Genomic DNA, 23,468 nt, shown 5'->3' on the forward strand with positions numbered 1-23,468 from the left:
TCAGGTCAGATAGCTGTGCTAATTAGTGTTGTTTAATTGGAGCCAATAAAAAAGTATTAAGTTGCACTCTTTGGGAAAATGACTGCAAGGGTATGCTGCTCAAGCAGGGCAAGGGAAGAGCCACAAGTGTAACTTGCATTTGGGACTAATCTGTGTTCTTTTTTCTAAGTTAAACTTCTGTCAGCTTCCACTGAGACTTTGTGTAGCTTAAAAATGACTGCTGTAAAGGATCCCTTGGATACCTGTTATACCTCCACACCTCTTAGAGCCTTGCACATGCACATAACTCAGACTGGTAAACACAACAGCGCCACTGACCATATACAAAAAGCAATTACAAGTGTTTAAATTAGCCTCAAACAACTATGAAGCTGCAACAAGGCATTTACATAAGAACATTGTTGTCACCCTCAGTAGACTGTGGACTGCTGATTCCAAAGTAGAGAATTCAACCCTCACGACAATGGGGAATTAACCTATTCTTTATGAGTATTTGCCCTTTAAATACACTATTTCAGAGAGTCAGTTATGTAGATAACTTATGGAAAAGGTTGTTCAACGTTTACTCTTAGTACAAACTAAAACATTGCTCTTACATACCAAAAGTGCTTTAAAAAACATCATCCTCTGTAGATCGTGTTGCTGGAAATGAAACCAGGTTTCTGTCTAAAGTACTGCTGTGAACATCTACTCCATAACAGAGTTAAATTTTGCAGCTGTGTCTGAGATTCATAGATTTTTTTTTTCCCTGCTTGCTGTTTCTCAAATGAATTTTTCTGGTGGATAAACTAATTGAAAAATGTTTTATGTTTTTATTGTGCAAAACCTGCTGGTAAGAAATCTTAAATTGGCAGCATAGGTACAACAAATTTGATTTTCAGAGTAGAAGTAAATTGATAGAAGTAAAAAAAAGCTAGTATCTGACTAATATAACAATCAAAACTCACAAAACAGAGCCAGTTTTGATCAAATAATTACAGTGAAGGCCTACAGATAAGAATTATGCACCAAATAATTTCACGTCAGGAATCAACTACCATAACTTACTCTGACTATCTGCAACTATGTTCTACAATATCTGTTACAAACAAGTTGCTTTGCCACTTCACTAAGAGTGATACCTGCATACACTTAGCCTGCTGAGTTTCCACAGTGGCATGAAAAGTCTTTCCTTTTGAGATACCACAATTTTGCATGCAGTAGTAATGCATTTTGTGTTCTTCAGACCAATGGCACTAACATCTAATAAGCTGACTTATGAAGAATATGTTAATGAAAATGAATACACACATGCAATCAGTGACATGTCATACCAAGGAAATAGATCTATATCTAAGTTGGATTATCTAACACTTTTAGAATGTCAGATGTGTTTTCCTTACTTGCTGCAGTACTCAATAACCTAAGGCAGAAAGCTTAGCTTTAAAATGAGTAATAGTACATTTCTAATCTCCCTCTCCATTAAGTCACCATAAGAACAGAGACAAGAATTAACAGCTACTGCTGTTTCCAAAATCTTGTACAAAAATAGAACAGTATGTCCTTCTGGCAGTTTCAAAAACCTTAAAGAGTCTTCTGTAAATTCCTCTTCCAACTCTCAATTTCAACAGAAACAGTCCCCATTGCCAAGACTTACATCTTGGTTAAATTCAGAGATGAATGAAGTTCATATTCTTTTTCCTTGGAATTGCTATTTAGAATCCATTCCATTTCGATCCTCTTTGTTTGATTTTTCTTTTTCTTTTTTTTTTTTTTTTGTCCAAAGGAAATGCATTGGCAGTGCAAACAAAAGGTAGACATGAAAAAAAGCCACAAAACAGCAAGTGATCACTTCAGCATTTCTAAAGGGTCTCCTGAGATGTTATCTGCATGCACAGGATTCCACTGTCATGTTTGGGTACACCTTAAGAACCACATTTTTATTTTCATCGAAGAATAAGATACTAAGAGAAGACATTTTGTCAGGAACGCAGCAAGGCTCGGGAATACCCGGGATGACCCCAACGGCTCTCACTATGCTCTGGATGGTGGCATGGTTGGATGGCTTCAAGGCCTGCATGAGAAAGATAAAGCAGAAAATGTAACTGCACCCATGTTAGCATGGACCTGCATACCCTAGAACAAACTTTTTTCATGAGGAAGGGCCCACTGGAGACTCCACAGCTGTCTAGCTGTAAAAATCTGTCTTCTACTCAACCATTTCCAGCTGTCACCATAGGTGCCCCGAGCCAGCAGCAGGGAATGCAAATCTGGTCCAGTTTTTTTGGCCACTGGATGCCCCTGTTGCTACACTGCTTTCAGCTAGAGCATCGTGCTGGACACAGGGCCTCAGGCTCTTCATGGGATGTGCCTTCCAAGGAAAATGCCCAGGTAGCAGACTTTGCAGCTAGATACCTACAGGTCAAGGTAGTCTCTTCTGACTCTATTAAGTTACATGTGAGCTGCAATCTAGTCTTAAAACTTGTATGTCTGGCACCAAAGCAGTTGAAGTGCCATCAGGCTGAGTCATTACAGAAGCAAAAACATAACTTGTAGGCTGGGAAGTTTGACTGGTGGCATGTGAGTGCACTGGGAAAAACAAATGTAGATAAAATATGTAGAGATGAGAGAACAAAAGTACTTTACACCATGATGCTAATTGTTCCAGTTTGTTCTCATGCAAGGTTAGGTTGTTTTGCTCATTCTTCCATGACAAATCACTTCTCATCTGTGTCATTCTCATCATTTGTTAAAATCCCCCCAATATATTATACATCATCAGTGACATTCTGAATAATTGAGTCCCCAAGTCTGATGTCAGTTGTACCTCATATTAAGGTGAAATTTTGCTCCAAAAGACAATGTTTCCTGGATTTATCCTCATGTAAATGGAAACACATTTTGGCTTCATATGAACAAAAAGTGGACCTACCCACTGGGATAACTGTATTTGTTAAAAAAACCCAAAATATATTAATAAACTCATAAAATTTAAAAATGTATTTATAGAAATTAAAAATTAATATATTACATTTCTCTTCTGAACCCCCCAAACCCTTCCAAATCTAAGTATCTATATGAAAGACAGCTGAGCATGAAAAATGCAGAAGATACAGTTTTTAGGCAAAGACTTTTGCTTTTGTAAGAGTGACATTTTAATGATGCTTTTTAGAGTTCTTCTTACACGTAGAACCTGGGAATCATATAGTTAAATATACTCAGATGTCACTGAGAAATATACGCAAAAAGCTCATTTGGGCCAAAAATTCCAGTTCGAAGTTTTGCTGCAATGAGAGATGATTTGCTTTTGGAAAAATCAGTCTTAAGGGTTAGATATCTACCTGAGGTGTAAGTCTTTGCATGCAAAAAGCACAGGAATAACTCTAAGATTCTGGGCCCTTGTAGCATTTCTGTAGCATGTTAGTACATTTAGGAGTAACTGCTTCCAATTCTGCTGGCAATATACATGGATGTCTAACCTGTCCCTACTTACAGCAACCTAGCTCATGACTGACCTAGCCAACTGTATTTTTCTTCTTCCTCATGGAGACAGCTGTTCCTTGAATTCCAACACATGAATCAGAAAGGACTTTTGCCATATCATGCTATTGAAACTAGTCTCAAGAGAACTGGAACCATTTGACACAATTGAAAAGGATTCACTGGGGAGCATTCAGCTATTCTTTATTTACCTGTTAGACATAATTTGAAAGTTTTTTCTCCATTTAATGAGGAATCTACTTTGCATGCAGGAAGACTGAGCAACAAATGATGGCAGTCCCGCACATCACTTGCTTCTGTTTATCCTGCGTGAGACTCAGAAATTTCTCAAGTATACTCAGGATTCAAGTCCATTTTAAACACAAATGTTATACAGACCCTGATTTTTTGCCTCAGTCGCTGTTTGAGTTTACTATCGTAGCTTATCAGATGAATGAGATGTAGGGGTGTGGTGATATTCTGTGTAAACTACAAACGCAAAGCTTGTTGCACCATCCTCTTAAGGGCTATGGGTTTCCCAGCATGATTACAAAGACATTACTCTCAATCTAGGTAGCTGATCTCAAGACAGACATTTCTGTTTGTTTATAATTCAGTGGTACCTATACTCATCAGGAGTAGATCATATGGATTTAAAAAAATGTCTTAGATTAGTATACAATCCACATTTCTGTATAACTTCTGCCCGCAAAAGGAAGTGAAAGCTCTGGTAGCATCCAGGCTCGTTTCCTTACGACGTTGCAGTGCAGCATTCTCCACAAAAATAATTGGGAGACAAATAGATCTAAGCCTGCTGATCAGCCATCAAAAGGTAAAACATCTATTGAGACACTGTTTCCCATTGCCAACAGTACTGGAATATTCTGGTCTCAGAATATAACATGTTAAAGTCTCATTGGAAATGCTTCACTTCAGACATGAAATCTGTACTACTAGAAACACTAAAACACTAAATTGTACAGAACTGATTTCAAGTATTGCCTCAGATATCAGTGGAAATAGCCTGGCTACATTCTGTCATTTTATGATAAAAGAATCATCTCTATTTGATAAGAGTATCTTACAATACAGGACATCCTCCGTACTGATTTGAAGTCTGTCTTGAATACAGTCACTGGCCCTTAAGATGCAATTTTGAAGATAACCAGCTGCTTCTGCCAGGGAAATTTAAGTGTGACTGGAGTAAAATCCGAAGGCGTGTGCTTCTCAGAAAACCAAAATCTACCTTGGAGTACTGAACTGGCATAATGCCCTGCACAAGGCGGGTGAGTTAGGTCATTGCCCCAGGCTGCCTATGCTCTGTTAAGCACATGCTAATGAAAAGCAGGCAAAGATTTCCTTTTAGGAGGGGAGAAGTAGGGGAGGAGGAGAGGAGCAGCAGGAAGGAAAAAATGCTGAGCTAACTCCAAACTGCCAAATCTGTGAATGAGTCCAGCTGTGGCTAAGGCTGCACCTGCTAAGCTGCATGTATCCTTGGGAGATTTGCTGCCCTGTTCAATTTCATTAGAGGTGTATTAGAAACAGGGCAAATGATGTCACTTATGAGCATTCCTTCCTGACCTGGGAGAAGGTCTGTCTGGCCTGTATGCTCTGCGGTATTATGCAAGCCCAACATGTGGGTTTGACAGCAGTCAAACCAGCTAATTGAAACCAGGGAAAGGGTAGGGCTAGCAAATTTGGAGGTGGAAAGGGAGCAGGAAGAGGCACATCTGTTCTTAAATTACTCAATACATCAACTTTAGGAGCTCACCCTCAGCAAGGGAATTTTATATACCCATAGGCACAGATTAGTTTGTTATTGCCTGATGGTTATAGTATCATTTTGCAAACATGGTCTTATTAGTAGCACCAGATATTATGCATGGCTCAAGAATGACACATGGCTCTACAAAATGCTCGCTTTACCTTTTTATATAATTAAGCTTTTCATTCTCTTCGGAAAACAACATGATTTTGGGTTTTGTGATTAAAAAAGCACTCAAAAGCAACAATTTCAATTCAACATGGACAGAAATCTACCAATTCCTTTTAGGGAACCAGACTCGTGATGGGTTTCAGTGACTTGCTCTCTTAATAAACTAGCGCTCTCTGCAGTACATGGCAGCAAATAATCAGCTTCACAGTGTCTAACTATAATGCTCTGCTGCTATATTCTTCACCCAACCAAGGTAGTAGAAATTTTTAGAAGAAAACTGGTATCCTGGTTATGGCACTGTAGGCCTGTGCTTAGTTCATAGCAATCAGACCTTCTGCTTCATGTCAAAGTCATCTAAACCCTGTGCTTTATTTGCCTATCAATCACTCCTGTTTATTTCTCACCTTTTTTCTACTATAAGCTTTTTTCAGGACAGGGACCACTTCGGATTGTGTGTACATTCCTATCCCAGGCAGAACACAGGGGTGAAGAGGAGGAAGAATCACGCTTCTTTCAGATTGCTAGGCTTAGTTACCATGATAGTAGCCAATACTACAAGTCTACTTATTTGAGAAGATGGAGCTAAACCACAATGTATTAGAGGCCAATGCTATTATTTGCAGGAAAGCAGAACCTGAATTTGGCAGAAACAAATTTGGCTTTATGTTAGAAATTCTTTTGATGCATAATGTAATACCTCAGGGGAATTAGCTAAAGACAGGCAACTCACAGATAAACCTGGAACTCCTTTTTCACCCAAGCAATACCTGTTAGCTACTTTTCAGCTGTATGCACCTTTTGTACCCCCTTGTCATGCCTCAGAGTGTCAAACATAAGTTTTAACTTCAATTAAACTTAATTTTGCCTCTTCAGAACCACTGGTACTAAACTCATATTTTTACATTTTACTTGCAGGAGCATTTGTATGGCACATCGTGTTTCTTTCCAGAAATTCACTCTGGAAAGTATACTGGGAATTAAGCCCTGAGTTTATGGAACATGTTAGGGATTTTCCAGGTGCAGGTGCTAACAAAAGCTCTGTGTAAGGAATATGAACCTTTTTTATTACAGTGCTTCTTTATTGCCCCTCTACTTGTGCTTTCTGAAAGTTTCTTTATCTTCAAGAAGATACATTATGCTTTTTGTTAATGGAGAATCCATGTTCTCAAAGTCTCATATTGATTTTTAAAGAGAGACTTCTTTCTGTCTTAAACTGGGTATTCCCCATCAGCTCTAGGCAGGATTAGGTTTCAGTCAGATTAAGGAGAGACCAGTAACAAGGCTTCTAAAACAACTGCAATCAAAACTATTTTTGAGAAAGCCTTGTTTGCTCTTGAGCATGCACAGTACTGAGCAATTTTAGGTTTGATCCAGACCCTCTTACAGACAAAAGGGGGTTCTTCCCAGTCTTCAGGCATTGGTTAACCCTGAAATACATGGTATGTATTGCCTATTAAAAAGAGTTTTTCTTCAAGCCCTTTCTGCCTCAGAAGGTAGAAACCTATTTTGTACGTCTGACAAATGAAAGAAAAAAAAAAAATTAGGGAATTTAGTGACTGGTTTGAAATGGTTATTCCCTAGCAAATACTAGATCCTGGGAGTTCATAGAATCGTTTTGGTTGGAAAAGACCTTTAAGATCATGGAGCCCAACCATTAACCTAACACTGCCAAGTCGACCACTAAACCATGTCCCCAGGATCCTCACATATACATCTTTTAAACACCTACAGTGTAATTCAACCACCTCCATGGGCAGCCTGTTGCAGGGCTTGACAACCCTTTCCATGAAGAAATTTTTCCTAATATCAAATCTAAACCTCCCCTGGCACAACTTGAGGCCATTTCCTCTTGTCCTATCCCGTGTTACCTGGGAGAAGAGACCAACACCTTCCGTGCTACAACCTCCTTTCAGGCAGTTGTAGAGAGCAATAAGGTCTTCCCTCAGCCTCCTTTTCTCCAGGCTAAACAGCCCCAGTTCCCTCAACTGCTCCTCATGACACTTGTGCTCCAGGCCCCTCACCAGCTTCATTGCCCTTCTCTGAAGTTGCTCCAGCGCCTCAATGTCTTTCTTGTACTGAAGAGCTCAAAACTGAACACAGGATTTCAGGTGTGGCCTCACCAGCACCAAGTACAGGGCACAATCACTTCCCTGGTCCTGCTGGCCATAGTAGTTCTGATACAAGCCAGGATGCTGTTGGCATTTTGGCCACCTGGGCACACTGCTGGCTCATATTCAGCTGCTGTCCACCAACACTCCCAGGTCCTCTTCCACGAGTGAGCTTTCCAGCCACTCTACCCCAAGCCTGTAGGGTTGCATGGGTTTGTTGTGACCCAATTTCATAAGCATCTCAACTACAATTTATTTCTTTGAGAGCCAAACACAATAACATTAGGAAATGGGAACCTAAACTCTTTAGAACTTAAGACACCCTGAAGCCTTTCTAAGGAGCTGCTACACATTTTTTTCCCCTGTCATTAGAAATACAGAGGAACTCTCGAGGAATTGTTCTCCAGGAGAACCACTGATTGTCTGATGCATACTTTACTCTTTGTTTCTTCTGTAATACTGACAGTAGCCCATAGCAGGCATCTCAATTCAAATGAAGAAATGAAGAATATTTTAGGGGTCAGGATTGGCTGAACTGAAGACACTTTTTGTTTTTTGACTCCTTTGAACTGAAATACTTTAACTCTTCTGGTTTAACTATCATGTACTGTTTTCTCCTAAACAAAAATCAGAGCAACACCCTTTTATGCTTAGAATGAAGTTTTTATAACTAAAGCTGCAAGTGGAAATGCTATCCCAGTGTCAAGCAGAGGGATACAGCAGGATTTTTTATAATTTATGTGTCCTTAAAGGTATAATGGAAGAAGTGCAGGTCCAGCACTTTACAAATTTCTAACCTGTACACTGAATTATTTTTATGAAAGAGCAAAGTTCCATTCAACAATAGAGTAAAAGGCCTGATGCAATTTATTCAAAAGTAATGACTCTATCTCTTCCTGTTCCCTTTCAGTTTTTTCCTTCAATCCAAAACCTGAGAGCTTGTCATTGCAGTTTGAGGTAGTCATGTATCTCCTTCAGAGACTCCTGCCCTCGTCAGATTCCTTGCTTTCACCTCCATCACCTTTGCTACATTTCTCCACATGTCATTTTCAAACGGTGACTCCCTTGGATCCCTAAGCCACTGAAATTCCACATTAATTTTGGAACTAACTGCCAAAGCTTGAAGACTCTTGAACACGAGGTAACAGTGAGACCAAAAGCCCTACCTTTACTGAAATTTCCTGTGGGCATTATTTGTGCATAGCCCTCATTTTAGGCCAGCCTTAAATACCACATCCTCTTTTCAGGTTTTGGTAGACTCCAGGGGGGTACATATGCTGCTAATAATGATGTTGGGCATTTGATTTTAAGGCGCTGAGTTCGTACACCTAAGTCATGGGGCCAGGAGAACATCACCCTTTCTGGCTACTCCGATGCAACAATCTCATAATAACCAGAGGATATTTCACAAGACAGTTGGTCAGGATCTACTGCTTTTGGATCCACCTGGTCTGTCATAGAAATGATTAATTTGACTCTTTTGCTTCAACTTAGAGCTTCCCAACCACTCCTATAGCTCCACAGTGTCTCTCCATCATTGTGACAGCAGTGCTGCCCAAGGCACACATTTTTCCTAGCACGTCATATGTTGACTGACCCCAGTGTGGGTCTGGCCACAGAGACTCCTTCATGGCGTAACAACTACTGTCTAATAAGCAATTTTCTGGGTCTGGCCTATATTATGTTTATTGAACAGGTTAACAACATGTTCACACAGCATTAACACTATTCAGGAAATATTTTACAGCAATTTGGGTTCTGGACCAAAAAACTAATACGATGTAGGATTTTTTAAATTATCTTTACAAGCCTGTCTTTTCAGTAGCTGTTCCAAACCACTACTCCTTTCAGCACAAGACATCACTTATTTACTATATCCCAATATGTAACAGGTGACCAGCTGTGTTTTACTTATGTAGGAGAGAAAACACATAGTTTACAGTAACATACACAGTGTGAAATAATCAACAGAGACTGTACCTTTGGAATAGGGAATTGGCATTCCCCTGAGCAGTAATAGGCATCAAAGGATTTTGGGGAAATAATCCATTCGCTCCAGCCAATGTCTGCAAAATCCACCTTGAGATACCGTCGGGCGCAATACCTTGGTTCATTCCACTGCTTCCTTCTTGCTGCCTTCAGTGTTTGCTCATCGAACTGGAGAGTTTGGCTCTTCCGGTGATGATTCTTCCTCTGCTTTTTCTTACTCTTTGCCCTCTCTGCTAACCGTGGCTGAAAGGTTTTGTAGGATTTTCTTTCTTCCCATCTCTCCTCCTCATTGTACTGGTACTCGGCTCCTGGTAGCTCATTATTCTGCAATGGCAACAGGACATTTGTGGAGCGTTTTCGCCGTCGCTTCCCAAAGCTGCTCCTCACGTGGTTTTGTGGCCTGGGAATGACCATTGCCAGAGGATTACGGTGGCCTTGCAAACTAGAGACAACACTCTCTGGTTCTGAAATAGCAGAGTCATTGGCATAAATCAGAATGTAGGGTTCATAGTGAGAAGCTGCCCTTTTCCAAGGGTGATGGCTGGTCAGATCCATTTTGACGCTGATCAGGAGCTCATTGCTTTCCTTTGCTTCATATAGCAGCTGAGTGATATCCTTCCACTGCCAGGAAAGGCCATCCTGGTAAGCAGTGGAGACATTTATTAGAAAATGTCCCAGGCTCCGAGTCTGGTTCCCAAAAGAAGGAAAGGTCCAAACTGAAAGATGTATCTGAATTTCAGGTTTCCTGTGCCTGTGATGGGAACAGCCTCTGGGTTGGGAACAGTTCCACTGAGCATTCAGCAGACCACCAATGTAATAATACACAGAAGCTGACAAGATATTTTCAGACTTGGTAAGTGACGTCAAGTTAAAAACATACATCTCCTGGCTTTCAGGGCTCCCTAGAAGAATAAATATTTACATAAGAATACGGACATTTCAAAAAGTTATAGAAACCAAAAGGACCAAGTGCATTGCTTTCCAGATTACACATTAAGTTCATGGAAAATTTTCACCCAGTGCTGTGGGAACAAGTTTAGGCCACTATTCAGAATAATAACCAAATAGGTAAGCTGGTGATTGTAAATCACACGCTTTCAATCTGGTTTCCTTGTACTACCTATCTCTATACAGAAATATGTATACATTTACTACTACTCCCCTGACTTCGGGAAACAAACTAGGTCACAGGAACACAGCGTGATAAGAGATGCACTAAGGACTGTATCTATCATCCAGAAAATTAAGTAAGATTTCGGTCTTTTGTTTTCCTCTTTCTGTAACATTTCCAAGCCCTCTCCCTCTCAAAATGCACTTAGGTGATTATGGCTGCCCTGTCCTGACTAAAGAGTTGTCTTTCTTTGTCCAAGACTATTCAGACATGAACAGAATGTCAATGGCACTGAACCATGCCTTTGCTCAGACCTAGCTGAAGCTGGAGAAAGGATCTCATTAGCTTCACTAGGCACCGGATTGTCTGTATACTTCCATTATACTGTTGAGTCACAGCCTCAGTCAGAAAAACAAGATTTGTATCCCTACGAGTAGAGGCTCAATGTGGCAGTGAGTAAGAGGAAAAGCCTAAATTAAAGTGGGACATGATTTTCAGTGTTGCCACAGGCTTTCAAGTGTACTGCCAGTTAAGTCACTTGAGCTCTGATTCGCAAGCTGTTCAATGCAAAAAAAGGCCTGGCTGCTTCCTTTAAACCTTCCACTCTGCTCCATTCTATGATCCAGGCCTCAGCTACAAGACAGGCTTTAGGGCTTGGGTGGAATTTCCTCTTAGCTTCTTAAGTTGTCAGAGACTATTAAAGAGGGAGCCAAAACCAACATTTGGTTCAACTGCTTATGTACATCAGGATGCAAAACAGGCAAGCAAACGTAGAAAGTACTACATATTTCAAAAGCTACATGAAAAGACAAATTGAAATCTTGTGTTACAAAGGACATTTCCTCTTGATATTAACTGCTCTTCCATTAAAATAAGACCAACCTACTGGCCCCTTGAGTGGTCAGTGACCTTTGCATGTGCAACTGCGTCCTCATGACCCAGAGTCCTTCACAACAGCACAGTTAAGAGTTGGGCAAAGAAAAAAATGAATAAAGTTATTGACAACAGTCTTGCACAAAAAGAAGGAATGTGGCTTGCCTCTGAAGACATGGTGAGAAGAAACACCAGGATAGAATCACTGTTTGATCATTTTTAGGTTTTGGATGTCAGCTCTGGAGAAAGAGACAATTGACCATAAGCTAAAGATGCACAAGCTTGTCTGACAGTCTTTTGGCTAAGTCAGACACTAATCACAACAGAAGTTTCCCTCTAGAATAATCAGGTTCAGGACTGGTTCAATTACACTGGATAAATTTAGTCATTCCACCAAGGACATGTCATCAATTTTCATGACAGTCAGAAAGCATTTACTAATATTGCTGAAGATAGGTGGGCAGTACTAGAGCAACCCCCAAAAGCAAAAGAAAGCCAACCCAAAATGCCTTTTTTTGTGGTGGCGGGGGAGTGTGGTGGTGGTGGCAAAATTCACCAATTTGCCCCGGTGCAGAGGGAAACAAACCAAGGACAATACTTCTGCAAGACTGGGGCATTACTGTATCAATTTAGAAGGGATGAGGTGGACAGTGGGGTTTCCACAGCTGTGGAATTAGAGAAGTCAGCCTAATCACAGGTATCTTGCACAAACACAAAGACACACTCCCAACTCAGGCTGATCTGTGAAAACATACGGCTGACTACTTTAATCCCCCGTAGGGTGCAAGAGAAAGGCTTGGGGGTAAGGTTTAAGTTTTGTTTTAAAATTTCCTGTTTGGACTGTAGTTACGCCTGTCCTACAGAGTGGGAAAAATATAGATCCAAATGTTAGGATGCCATTGAGAGCTATAAAACCGGGCTGTATGGAAAAGTCAAATATATTTAAGCAAAGTTATGTTCTACAGCCCCCGAAAGGGCTGGAAACAACCCAACACATTAGGAGAAAAAGGGAACACAGAGGTAAATGCTTATTTGACATCATGGTATGTCAAAACCCTCTCCTGAGGCTGAAGTTATAGTTTACAGTGGGGATTTTTTGTTGGTTTTAGGTTTTTGTGTGTGTGTTTGTGTTTTTTATTTATTTTTTTTTATTCCAAGCAATGACAAGCATAGACATGCCTGTGGGCTAGGGTCAAACAGCCTTCCAGCTTCCACCCACAAAACCTTGTAATAAGTCCTCCGCCCTAGCAAAACCAAATAATTTCCAATACTGATCTTTCATGTATTTTGACAGCTTTATGTTCTCAGTGACATTCTGTGCTTCCAGGGACTGATACCACAACTGCTAATGCCATTCAGATAAGCCTGGGTAGAAACAACCCCAGGTTCCAGTATAAGTTGGGGAATGACTTATTAGAGAGCAGTGTAGGGAAAAGGGACCTGGGGATCCTGGTGGACAGCAGGATGACCATGAGCCAGCACTGTGCCCTTGTGGCCAGGAAGGCCAATGGCATCCTGGCGGGTATTAGTAAGGGGGTGGTTAGTAGGTCGAGAGAGGTTCTCCTCGCCCTCTACTCTGCCCTGGTGATACCACATCTGGAATATTGTGTCCAGTTCTGGGCCCCTCAGTTCCAGAAGGACAGGGAGCTGCTGGAGAGAGTCCAGCGCAGAGCCACGAAGATGATTAAGGGAGTGGAGCATCTCCTTTATGAGGAAAGGCTGAGGGAGCTGGGTCTCTTTAGCTTGGAGAAGAGGAGACTGAGGGGTGACCTCATTAATGTTTACAGATATGTAAACGGTGAGTGTCACGAGGATGGAGCCAGGCTCTTCTCAGTGACAACCAATGATAGGACAAGGGGCAATGGGTGCAAACTGGAACACAGGAGGTTCCACTTAAATATGAGAAGAAACTTCTTCTCAGTGAGGATGACAGAGCGCTGGAACAGGCTGCCCAGGGAGGCTATGGAGTCTCCTACTCTGGAGACATTCAAAACCCGCCTGGACATCTTCCTGTGTAACCTCATCCAGGCGTTCCTGCTCTGGCAGGGGGATTGGACTAGAGGACCTTTTGAGGTCCTTTCCAACCCCTAATATTCTATGATTCTGTGAAGTCCAGCAAAACACTGGACCCTCTGCATCTCCATCACCACCCCAACAATCTAAGTGGCCTCTTTTTCTAAACTTTTTTTTTTTCTAACCTATATTCTAACCAACACATTAAAAAAAGCAGGAATCAGTCTCAGTAGAAAGACAGAACCCTTCTCCACAATACATTACATGCATTGCTCAATGAAATTAAGGAAAAGACAACATACACTTTTCTCAGTGAAACAGAAAAAAAAAAGGCGAAATCATTTATGGAAGACACCCTTGTTTACACATTCAGCCCAAGCTGATGGTGGATAACATAGGTTCTGATAGGTAAGGTCCCAACAGCTGAAAACTAATGTACCCAAGCCATCCAATTTCTAGCTATCACTTATGCTTGGGGAACTAGATTTTCTTCAATTTTGATCCTACTTCTAATTCCTCAAGCCAAAACCAGCTATTTATTATGTTTGTACTAAGGACACATAAGGACCTGACCTCTGCTTCATTCGTAATCACTAATATAATAAAGTTAATATGTAATTTGGCAGAGCACTAAGTACATCAGTTGTAGAAACCAGAATTTATTATGTCTCCTGAGCACCTGTTAAGGAAGTTATTATTTGAATCACTCTTTTATGTTGAATGACAGGTTTTGATTTTTATTTTTTAGTAAGAATTCCAGTTACCAAATACTGCCTTTTCTAAACTGCATATTGTAGTGGAATACAAACCCAGCTGCTTTTGTTTATGAAGAAACTCTAGATGGCATGAAACAGACACAGGAGGAATATATACCTTAGATTAAAAGCAAAACTCAAGAAGCCACCCTTAGTATTTAACTCTACACCAAAGACAAAGTACTTGCAGTAGGTGGTGCTATTTTCTCACTGAATGACCTACAAACTCAAACCGCTCAAGGATTTTCAGCTCATTCAGTCTGCAAAATCATCTTGAAAACAGTTGCAAGTGGCCAGCACAGATGTCTATGGATTTGCTGGGTTCTGGCTCAGAAAAACGCAACTGTGTGACTTGGGTTTCTGTCACAACTTAGAACACTATGTCAAATACATCCTTTGTGTGACAGTAATACCTGACTCTTGGATGTGAGCAATGCACTGAAAGCAGCATTCCTCAGGCTAGCAATTACCCTGAAAAATGACAAACACATAAAGGAAGATTCAGCTTTGAAATGTCTACACACACACCTTTTCCTTGGAACAATTTAATTCCATTTAAGTGAAACTTAGTCCTTAAGCCCAGAGGACAGAACTTGACAAAAATCTGTCCTCATAATAACATAATTTAAACTATTAGCCAACGTCAGGAGCATAGCGTAAACTTTTAACCAATGTCAGGAGGTATTTAGTAGCATTCAGCAATATTTTATCGTAATGTGGGAAGCTTTCCATGAGCCTCATCCAGCTTGCTCTGCTGACACCAGTGAAGTTTTACTGACTGATGTGAGCTGAGGATTTAGTCCTTATAATTACTTACACTGATGACTCCTCATATAGACTGTTTGACTGACTGATTTCCCCCCTTGCTAGGCCCAAAGAATCCCAAACAAAAACCCAAGCCAAACCTAGGTATTGCTTTAATACCTTGTCAATGTAACTACCTTTAATACTTTGTAGATGTTCATTAAGTGGTATTTCCTAGGATGCTGTTATCAATAGCTCCATTTTAAATACAAGGGAGGAGGGGGCCAAACTGCAGGGTGAAGTCCATCCACAAGTGCTTAGCAGCCAGTGGAAAGAGCCAGGCTGACTAAGCCCAGCTAAAGCCTCCAGCCAGTTTGTCCTCTATAAAAAGACTTAAACATAACAAGATCTACTTGCAACAAAGTCTTCTATTTGGTCTAGAAGTATAACGTCAACTTTGCAGGTTAAAGGAAGTAAAACACAGGCCCAGAAACCTATGCCCTAGAAGATCAGGGCATCACAATAGTTTTTTCTCTTATACTTCCCATATCAAAAAAAATCAGTGAAAACAGCAGCTTTGCAGCAGCTTTCTTTTCACTGGTTGCCTAGACAAGAAATGGCCTGTTGCAGACATATACAAGTATCTCATATTTCAGCAAATATGACCCCTCAGAGCAATGCTGGATGGGAGGTTGCCCTCTGCCTGGGCTGGCTCTCAGGATACAGCTGTGGTAGGAAGATCTTATGAACCCTGGGTGTCCTTGCACTGCAGGCAGCTGCTGGAGGAAACTCACAGTCAGATCCACCACCTTACTGCCTGGCAAAATTCTGCCTGCTATCCCTGAGCAGCTGTACTTGGTAAACCTCACACTCATTCACAGCAGTATACAAGGCAATTCAATGGCAAGTCAGTATTATTTGAACAGCAGTAACTTCCTGGCTCACTGTATGTACTTCCCAGCTCTGTGAGCAGCAGGTTTCTGTCAGAGCACCACTACTTGAAGTAGGCTTTTAGTTGTTTCTTAAAGTGAGTTCTGCTTACTCAGCTTCACTCTCTTGTAGTAAAAAATAGAGAGTGCAGAAGACACCTCAGCAACAAGGCATGTAAGAAGGAGAAGATTTAAGAGGAGACAAAGGAAAATTACATGGAACAGAGCTATATGCAAGGAATACGCTGCTACTTTCCAGATACTCTGAGGCCAGATTTTAATGACTATCTCTGCTCCCCTTTGTATGTTGCTGCCAGTCTGATGAGGAATTTTAAAGACAAACCCCTGCATGACAGCTCTTTTGAACAGTAATAGGTAAGACACACCATCACTGCACTTTTTGTATTTCTCACTTATACAGTGTAGAGCTTTGGTGCAGCAGCCATGAGCTGGACAGAAAGGTACTTCACAGGGAGAACAGTTTATTGCTGGTATTCATGTAGAATATAATTAGGAGGGTACATGCAGTTAAATGGATAGGCTACAGCTTTATTTGCCTCCTCAGCACATCTGCAAGTCATTATTCATCTGTGTGCTTAATTGAATGAAACCCAGACCCCAATAGTACCATGGCAAAGCTTGCACTGGGCCAGTGTCATTTCCCCACTCTCCTGCGCAAGTGACAGCAAAGCTTTCCTGGTGTGGGGGAGATGCGAGGCACTCCAGGCCTAAAGCAGAAATGCCTTACTATATCACACAGGTGGTTGTGACCCAGACACCAAGTCAGGGTGTGCCGTCACTCAAGGTTTGGGGTATTAGACATACCAGCTTATTTACTGATAGCAACTGCAGCTGAAGTACTTGTACTCACTGAATCTCACAGAATCTTCCTTGCCTTCCTGCAATAGCACACAGCTGTATGGATTGCCTGTTACTGGCATTACAAAGACATTTTAAGAAAAAGCAGTAAGTCTGTGGAGACTGACATCATCGACATGAACATACTCATGTTAAAATGGGCATTTCCAGGCATCAATAAGCTGGAACAAGCCTGCTAACATGTGGTGGTTTTACCTTTATAAAGGATGCACTGACGTTTTTATGGACTGCCAAATCTATCCCATGGGTGAAAAAGGATGCAATAATGAGGACTATTTATAGTCATCATTAGCCATAATTTAAATAAGATATTAAAGGAGAGCCCTTGTGCCACTGCACAGTTAGGAATATATCAATGTTTCTGTTGTAAAACTTTGTTTTCACGGTTCATAGTCCAGCTACAAAAGTTCACTCAGAGCTGGAAACACGAACTAGATCCAGAATGGGAACATGAATTTGGAAGCCAGATTATTTCTTCTTTTCCAAGGCTTTTGCTCTTGATTGCCACTTCACCCCTTACCAAGTTGAGTATTTTGCAAAGGAAAAATACAGCATCTGGTTCCCTCTTTTTAAAAAGCACAGAACTTGTTGCCAAACTGGTTTTATTAATTCTTTTAGCAAAGCAGATAAGGTTATAGCAGCTAGTAACTTGATATAAAAAGTAAAAATCCACCAGATATAAAAAAGTAAGAATCCACCACCAATTAAAGCTATCAGCTACTTAAGTAATAGCCTTCAAGAAACAGTGACGGTACATGCTCAGGATCTCAGGATTGCAGGACATGAAAAGCACAAATAAGCACATTGCATATCATAAATGTGCTGCACAGTGGGTAAATGATCTCTCTTCTATATATTTTAAGTAGAAAGATGACAGCAGGTCCAAAACCAAAACATCATTTCAAACCCAAAGCTAGCATAAGCTAACCAAATAAGGAGGTTGCATCACTAAAGTACACAAATCTGAGAAGAGGAACACAAAAAGCTGACTCTTCTCACAATCATGATTAATTCCACTTCAGCTGGTGGCAGTAGGTCGGCTCTGTGAAAACCAACCAACTTGTGCACAGCCTGTCCCCTTGAGGCCAGAATTCTTCACATGGAAAGATGTGCTATAGAAACTGTGACTGAGTGGGGACCGTGAGTACACAGTTCATCTGCTTGCATGACAGCACAGCAAGACAGGTAGTTACAGAAGCCAGAAAATTAAAGGGCTGTTTCTGATCCTGAGAGGCCAAATCTACAAATCCTGACCATTTGGCTTAGACAAAGCTTGCAGATTTGAGCCCAGCCTGTCCAAATCATAGCTGAGTGGTTTTCAAGTTCCTTCTGCCTAAAAATTACCAGGATGCTGCTGCTTGCATTTTATTTATAGGGGTACAGGAAAGAAAAACAAACAAAACTCAAACCAAAACCAAACAAAAAACCCCCAACCAACAACAACAACCCACACTCTCACTGTCTCCTGCCTGAATGCTTTTAAAGCTCTCATTACAAAGGACTTAATGTTGTTACTCGAGCTGAAAAAGGGTAGAATTTGGCCTGTACTGGTTTTCACAGGCTAATGGTGGCTGGTGACTAGCTGGTTTCCCTGTGCAGTACTTGGTTCTCCAGTTTGCGTGGGCATTTCATACCGCAACAAAGGAAAGAAAGGCATTTTGAAAAGCAGGAGAACATAGTTCTTAAACCACAAGAATTGGCCCAGGGGCAGGTGTAATACCTAAAATTACTTGAGATTCAGTCAATAAAAAAAGAGTTTAAAGTAATTTCTGACTCTATAGCTTTACTATAACATCATTAGAAGGACCTTCCAATTAAAGTTAAGTTCTTTGGATGACTCATTTGGAAGACATGTTCCTTTACCAATAATATGATTAAAAGTAATTTCAAAAGGGAACTGAAAGTTTAGTGTTTCAGGCTTTTATGTTTCCATTCTCTTATTTATTCCAGGCTGTATCTTTCTTCCAGATGGAGCGCGTCAGAAGTTGCAGATCAACACACCTCTATGGGAAGCACTGAAGGTAAGTGGGTTTATATCAGCTGGAGGTCTCGTCCTCCAGTGGTTTCACTAACTGGCAAGAGAAAATAATGGTTGTGTGCAGAAACTGATGCACCGACTCAGTTACAGTTTGAGCATGCTTGACAGAACAGTCAGAGTGTTTGGCTCTAACTCACGCATCATCTGACCTTCCCAGCTTTCTTTTTAGAGTCATAGGGAATGGAAAACCACTCACTGTTCTGGTACCTCCAGGCAAAGAACCGGAAAAGGCGCTGTCTTAGGATTTTTACTTCAGTAGGGCTCACTCTCAGACCTGGGCTAAGCCAGACAAGGGCTGCTAGTGTAATCCCAGAAACATCCCGTGGCAATGACCCAGCTGTCACAGACATCACAAGCTGAATATCCTTTGACTCAAATATGCAGAAATAAATTAGAACTGTTATATCACTGACGGAGAACAGTGCTAGAACGTAACTGGATATATTGTGAATTATATATATCCTTCATTTGGAATGGATTCGGAGCCTGGGGTTCCTTTCAGCTTTGTCATGGGCATTGAAGGTTACTTTTTTGAGTGACTCAGACTGAACAATTATGTTTTGAGATAATTTAGCAAGATTAATGGAAAGCAAATTTGCCCAAATGGAAGATCACATGAACATTCATCAAAATCAAAGGCCAAAAACCCCAGCCCAAACAACAAACCACTAATAATCCAGCCTAATTGTGAAATCTGGTGTGTGAGATTTCAAGGCAGTGTGGGGCAGAAACTTCAGAGGTGCTCATGCAGGGCTGAAGCTCTCATCCTAACCCTTCACAGGACTGAGCCACAGAAAGAGAAACTTGCATTTAGCAGTTGTTAAGATACATCTTTTGATTAATCATGTCTTAGTTTTTTCTTGCTGGCTGTCCATTGCAAGACAGCAGCTGCCACATGCAATACTGCTTTTTGGACTAGAAACAGGGATGAGTTTCACCAAATCCTGCCAGTACTTGGTCTCATCACACAACACTCCCAAAAATGTGTTGGGTAAGTTAACCAGGAAAGGCCTTTCCCATGTGCTGCAGAACAGCCAGAAGCCCTCCAGGGCAAAAGCATGACAGAAAGGTTTCACAGTCACATTTGAAAGTTGTATTTCAGAAAATAAACAGGTCATCTCCTGAAAATAATATGGTTAAATTGCAAAATGTATGGTTAAACTGCAAAGGAAATCACTAAAGATTTCCTTCAAGGCCTCTTGTTTTAGGTGGAGGAGAAATTAGCAGATTCTCAAGCAAGTTCTGCTCATCACATATAAAAAGTTGTCTCCTAAAGTGGCTGGCATAAGGAGCTGAAGGAGTAACAGGAACATAATTGATTAATTTAACTGATGCAGTCATATTAAGGACAAGGGGAAGCTGAGGAGTGCAACAGTCAGAGCAGAGGAACTAGAAACAAATCACCTCAAAAAGGAAATACTGTGGATAAGCTGTTCCCATCTCAGGGCTGGCCAGGCAGTCGGGTGCAAGGGAATAGTCAGAAACCAGAGAAAAGCCTTTTCACTGCCCCCACCGCCTCAAGGAACATTTGATCTAAGGGTTTTATGGAAATGCACTTTTCTGCCATCAATAACCACACAAATGAGCTTCTGCCGCCTACAGGGAGAGAAAGACAACAGCTACTTAGTTAAATATTTTGCAGAAATACTTATAGAAGTGTCAGGAAACTTATAACCACTTCCAGTTTATTGCTTGGGCACTTGAACTGTGAAAGTATTGGCAGAGGAGGAAAGGGATTAGTAAACAGCTTGTTTATAGGACTGCTACCACCCAACGTCAAGTGACAGTATAAATGTAATAAAAGACCACAGAGATGGGATTTGAACCAAAGGCCTTCTAGGTTTAGAACAATAAGTATGTTTAATCAGATATGCTTAAAGGAGCAAATACCACTCTGTTGGGATTATAGCTTCCTCCTGCCCTTTTTATTTTAGGATTATGTCTTCTACTCCTTCAGTGAGGGAACTGTTTATTTCAGAATAAAGCAATGTACATTAGACTTCTTATTGCAAAAAAAGGTCACATTAGAAATACAACAGAGTTCCTCTGCAGGAGTAGCACCTGCGGAGTCTCCACTCTTCATCCTCCAAAACTAGGGCATTTAAGCTTCTAAAGCCTCTCTCATGGACAGAAATACTTGCAGTAACATGTGATGGAGAGTGTTTGTAGGGCTGAATCCTAGCACGTCAAAGCTATTCAATTATTCATGGTATTTGATCTCTGTGCAGAGCTATCCTATAACAGACATGGTTGCCTTTAAAGAATCAGAAGTAACAACTCGCAAAGAAACCTAAAGAAGGTCTGGCACCCAGCTCTTAGTTTTCTGGGAAAGGAAGGAATCAACGCAGGTCACAAACTCCCAGACAAAACTCCGTTTAACTGCTAGATGCTTGTCTCTGAAAAAGCTGTTAGGTAAACCCACTAGTGTGATGAAAAATAAGAGACTGGCAAATCAGGCTGACATGAATGGCACGGTAGTTGTCATACAAGCAGCGAGTTTTTGGGATGCAGTGGACTTGGGAAGTATATTCCCAGTAAGGGTCATGTTTGGGCTCTGGCATTTTTGCTTAACCCTTGCAGAGGCCAAATGCACAAAAAGCAGAACAGTGGAGCTGGGGATGCAGCAATAAGACAGTGCCATCTTCTCTTTCAGCTAGGACACAGTTCTTTTGGGATGCTGCCATGTTAAACACAAGCCTCCTCCCTATATATAAAATGATTTTACATTTTCATAAATCTACCTGAGCACGCCAGTCTATAATCATGCAGAGATCTAAGTGCCACTGCCAAAGATGCTGAGATGCAATATTTACTATGCACAAATTTTGCTTTAACTAAACTCATTTGTCATTGTCTCTAGTTACCAGTACTGTAATCAACATCTCAAAAGGAGTATTCTGTAGATAATCTAAAGGATTGTCAGGTCATGTTATTGCTCACATGCAAATCAGCCCTTGGTTTCAACAGAAGCTAAACATGCAAAACAGTGATAAAAGGAGACTCCAAGAGAGGATATGTTAATTACTCCACTTCCCTCATATGGTGCTCAGATACCATACGGCAGAGACGCTGCATACAGAGTTAAAGAGAGAAACCAGTAATTAAAATACGGGAGACAATATAAACATTATATCCTAAAATGCAAGACTGCTGCTGCAGGAAGCATAGCCTTGCTTATCCTTTTGTCATCTTTTTCCCCACATCAAGTTCCCTGGTCAATAACGCAGATTTGCTGAAGGAGAGAGCTGCTGCTCAGGACTGGCACTACTCACACGCATACCGACAGACCATGACCTTCCTTTTTGCAGAACTGAAGCCTATTTATTTGCCCTCACAGTTTCACCTGAAAGGGAGCTGTTTCCGAAATCTCGCTTGGTCTGCACAGCAGCCAAGGTCTCCCAGCCGCGAGCTCGTCCTTCTGTTGCGGAGGCGCACCCGTGGCCGGCTCTACCGGCTCCCGGCCCCGCTGTACCGTCCTCGCATGCCCAAGGCGACACGGGCAATTCTCCGGGCTCCCCGAGGCGCCGCGGTCCCACTCGGTCCCCGCAGCAAGCCCCTCCTCACCCGCATGGCACCCCGCTGCCCACCCCCGCTCGGCCCCGGGACTCACCTGCTCCCAGCGGGCGGAAGCCACGCACCGTGTTGCCCTGGCGCGGGTGCAGTCTGGGCAGCCCCGACGGGTCCTGGGGCCGCGGTGCCGCCGCCCGCCCCCCGCGGCTGCCGCTGTACTGGTCGTAGAGCCGCAGCATGTGCTCTGAGACCTTGTCCCGCGGCTGCAGCCGGTCCTGCTGCTGCCCCGGGCCGTAGTCACCTGCCGCGGCTCTCGCCCGGCCGCCCCGTACTCCTCCCGGGGCAGGGCGACGCTGCAGCTCGACCCAGCGAGCCTTCAGCACGTCTCCCGGCGCCAGACACAGGCAGCCCCAGCCCAGGCACAGGCACAGCACCCAGCGGGTCGATGCCGCCATCCTGCTTCTCCGACACGGCTGCACGGGCTCCGCAGTCCCTTTCGTGTCGTTTGGCCCGGCCGGCAGGCAGACAAGCGAGACCGAGACCCCCAGCGAAGTTTGCTTCGGCAAGATGCAAACCCCGGCGGCCACGAGCGCAGATGGGGACGCGTTAAAAATCGCAGACGGGGTTTCCTCTTTTAGGAGAGAGGAAAAAAAAGAAAACAAGAAAAAGAAAAAAAAGTGGGTGGAGGAAAGCGCCACGGTATAAACCACCCGTCCTTCCCGGTGCTGGCAGTGAAGGTGTTTATTCCCCTTGCTGCGCAGGTTGTTTTTTGGCAAGAGGTGAAGGTGTTGCTTTCCCTGCAGCTGGATGCTCGTCCCTGCTTTGACTGGTGCAGGCGCAGCCCGGGTGAGTTTTTGTGGGGTGTGTACGCGAATGTGCGTGTGTGAGCCAGTGGGAGTCCCGGCTCTCGGGGCTGATATGTGGAGTCAGCAGCCAATCACACCGCCTTCTCGTTCTGCTACGGCTGCAAGCAAGAGGCAAAGCGAAGGGGAAACCACCACCCAAAGGAAAGCGCACACACGCAGAGGCAGAGGGAGACTTGACCCTGGAAATGCGGACACGGGCACTGACTGCCACCCTGAAGGCAGCCGGGGAATAGGGTGGTGGGATGTTCCCCTTTTCCC

General features: G+C 42.3%; 1 protein-coding gene across 1 annotated transcript; it reads right to left on the reverse strand.

The window, feature by feature from the left end:
- Positions 1-1,861: 1,861 nt before the first annotated feature.
- On the reverse strand, positions 1,862-23,081 carry BMP3 (bone morphogenetic protein 3; the record flags this gene model as incomplete). Its single annotated transcript, XM_080343939.1, has 3 exons — positions 22,445-23,081; positions 9,484-10,394; positions 1,862-2,053 (listed from the first exon to the last, which is right to left on the reverse strand). The coding sequence occupies exons 1-3, from the start codon at positions 22,797-22,799 to the stop codon at positions 1,862-1,864; spliced, it is 1,458 nt and encodes a 485-aa protein (XP_080200065.1). The 5' UTR covers positions 22,800-23,081.
- Between the last annotated feature and the right edge of the window lie 387 nt (positions 23,082-23,468).

This window comes from Nesoenas mayeri (assembly GCF_963082525.1).
Source record: "Nesoenas mayeri genome assembly, chromosome: 4".
Taxonomy (NCBI): domain Eukaryota; kingdom Metazoa; phylum Chordata; class Aves; order Columbiformes; family Columbidae; genus Nesoenas; species Nesoenas mayeri.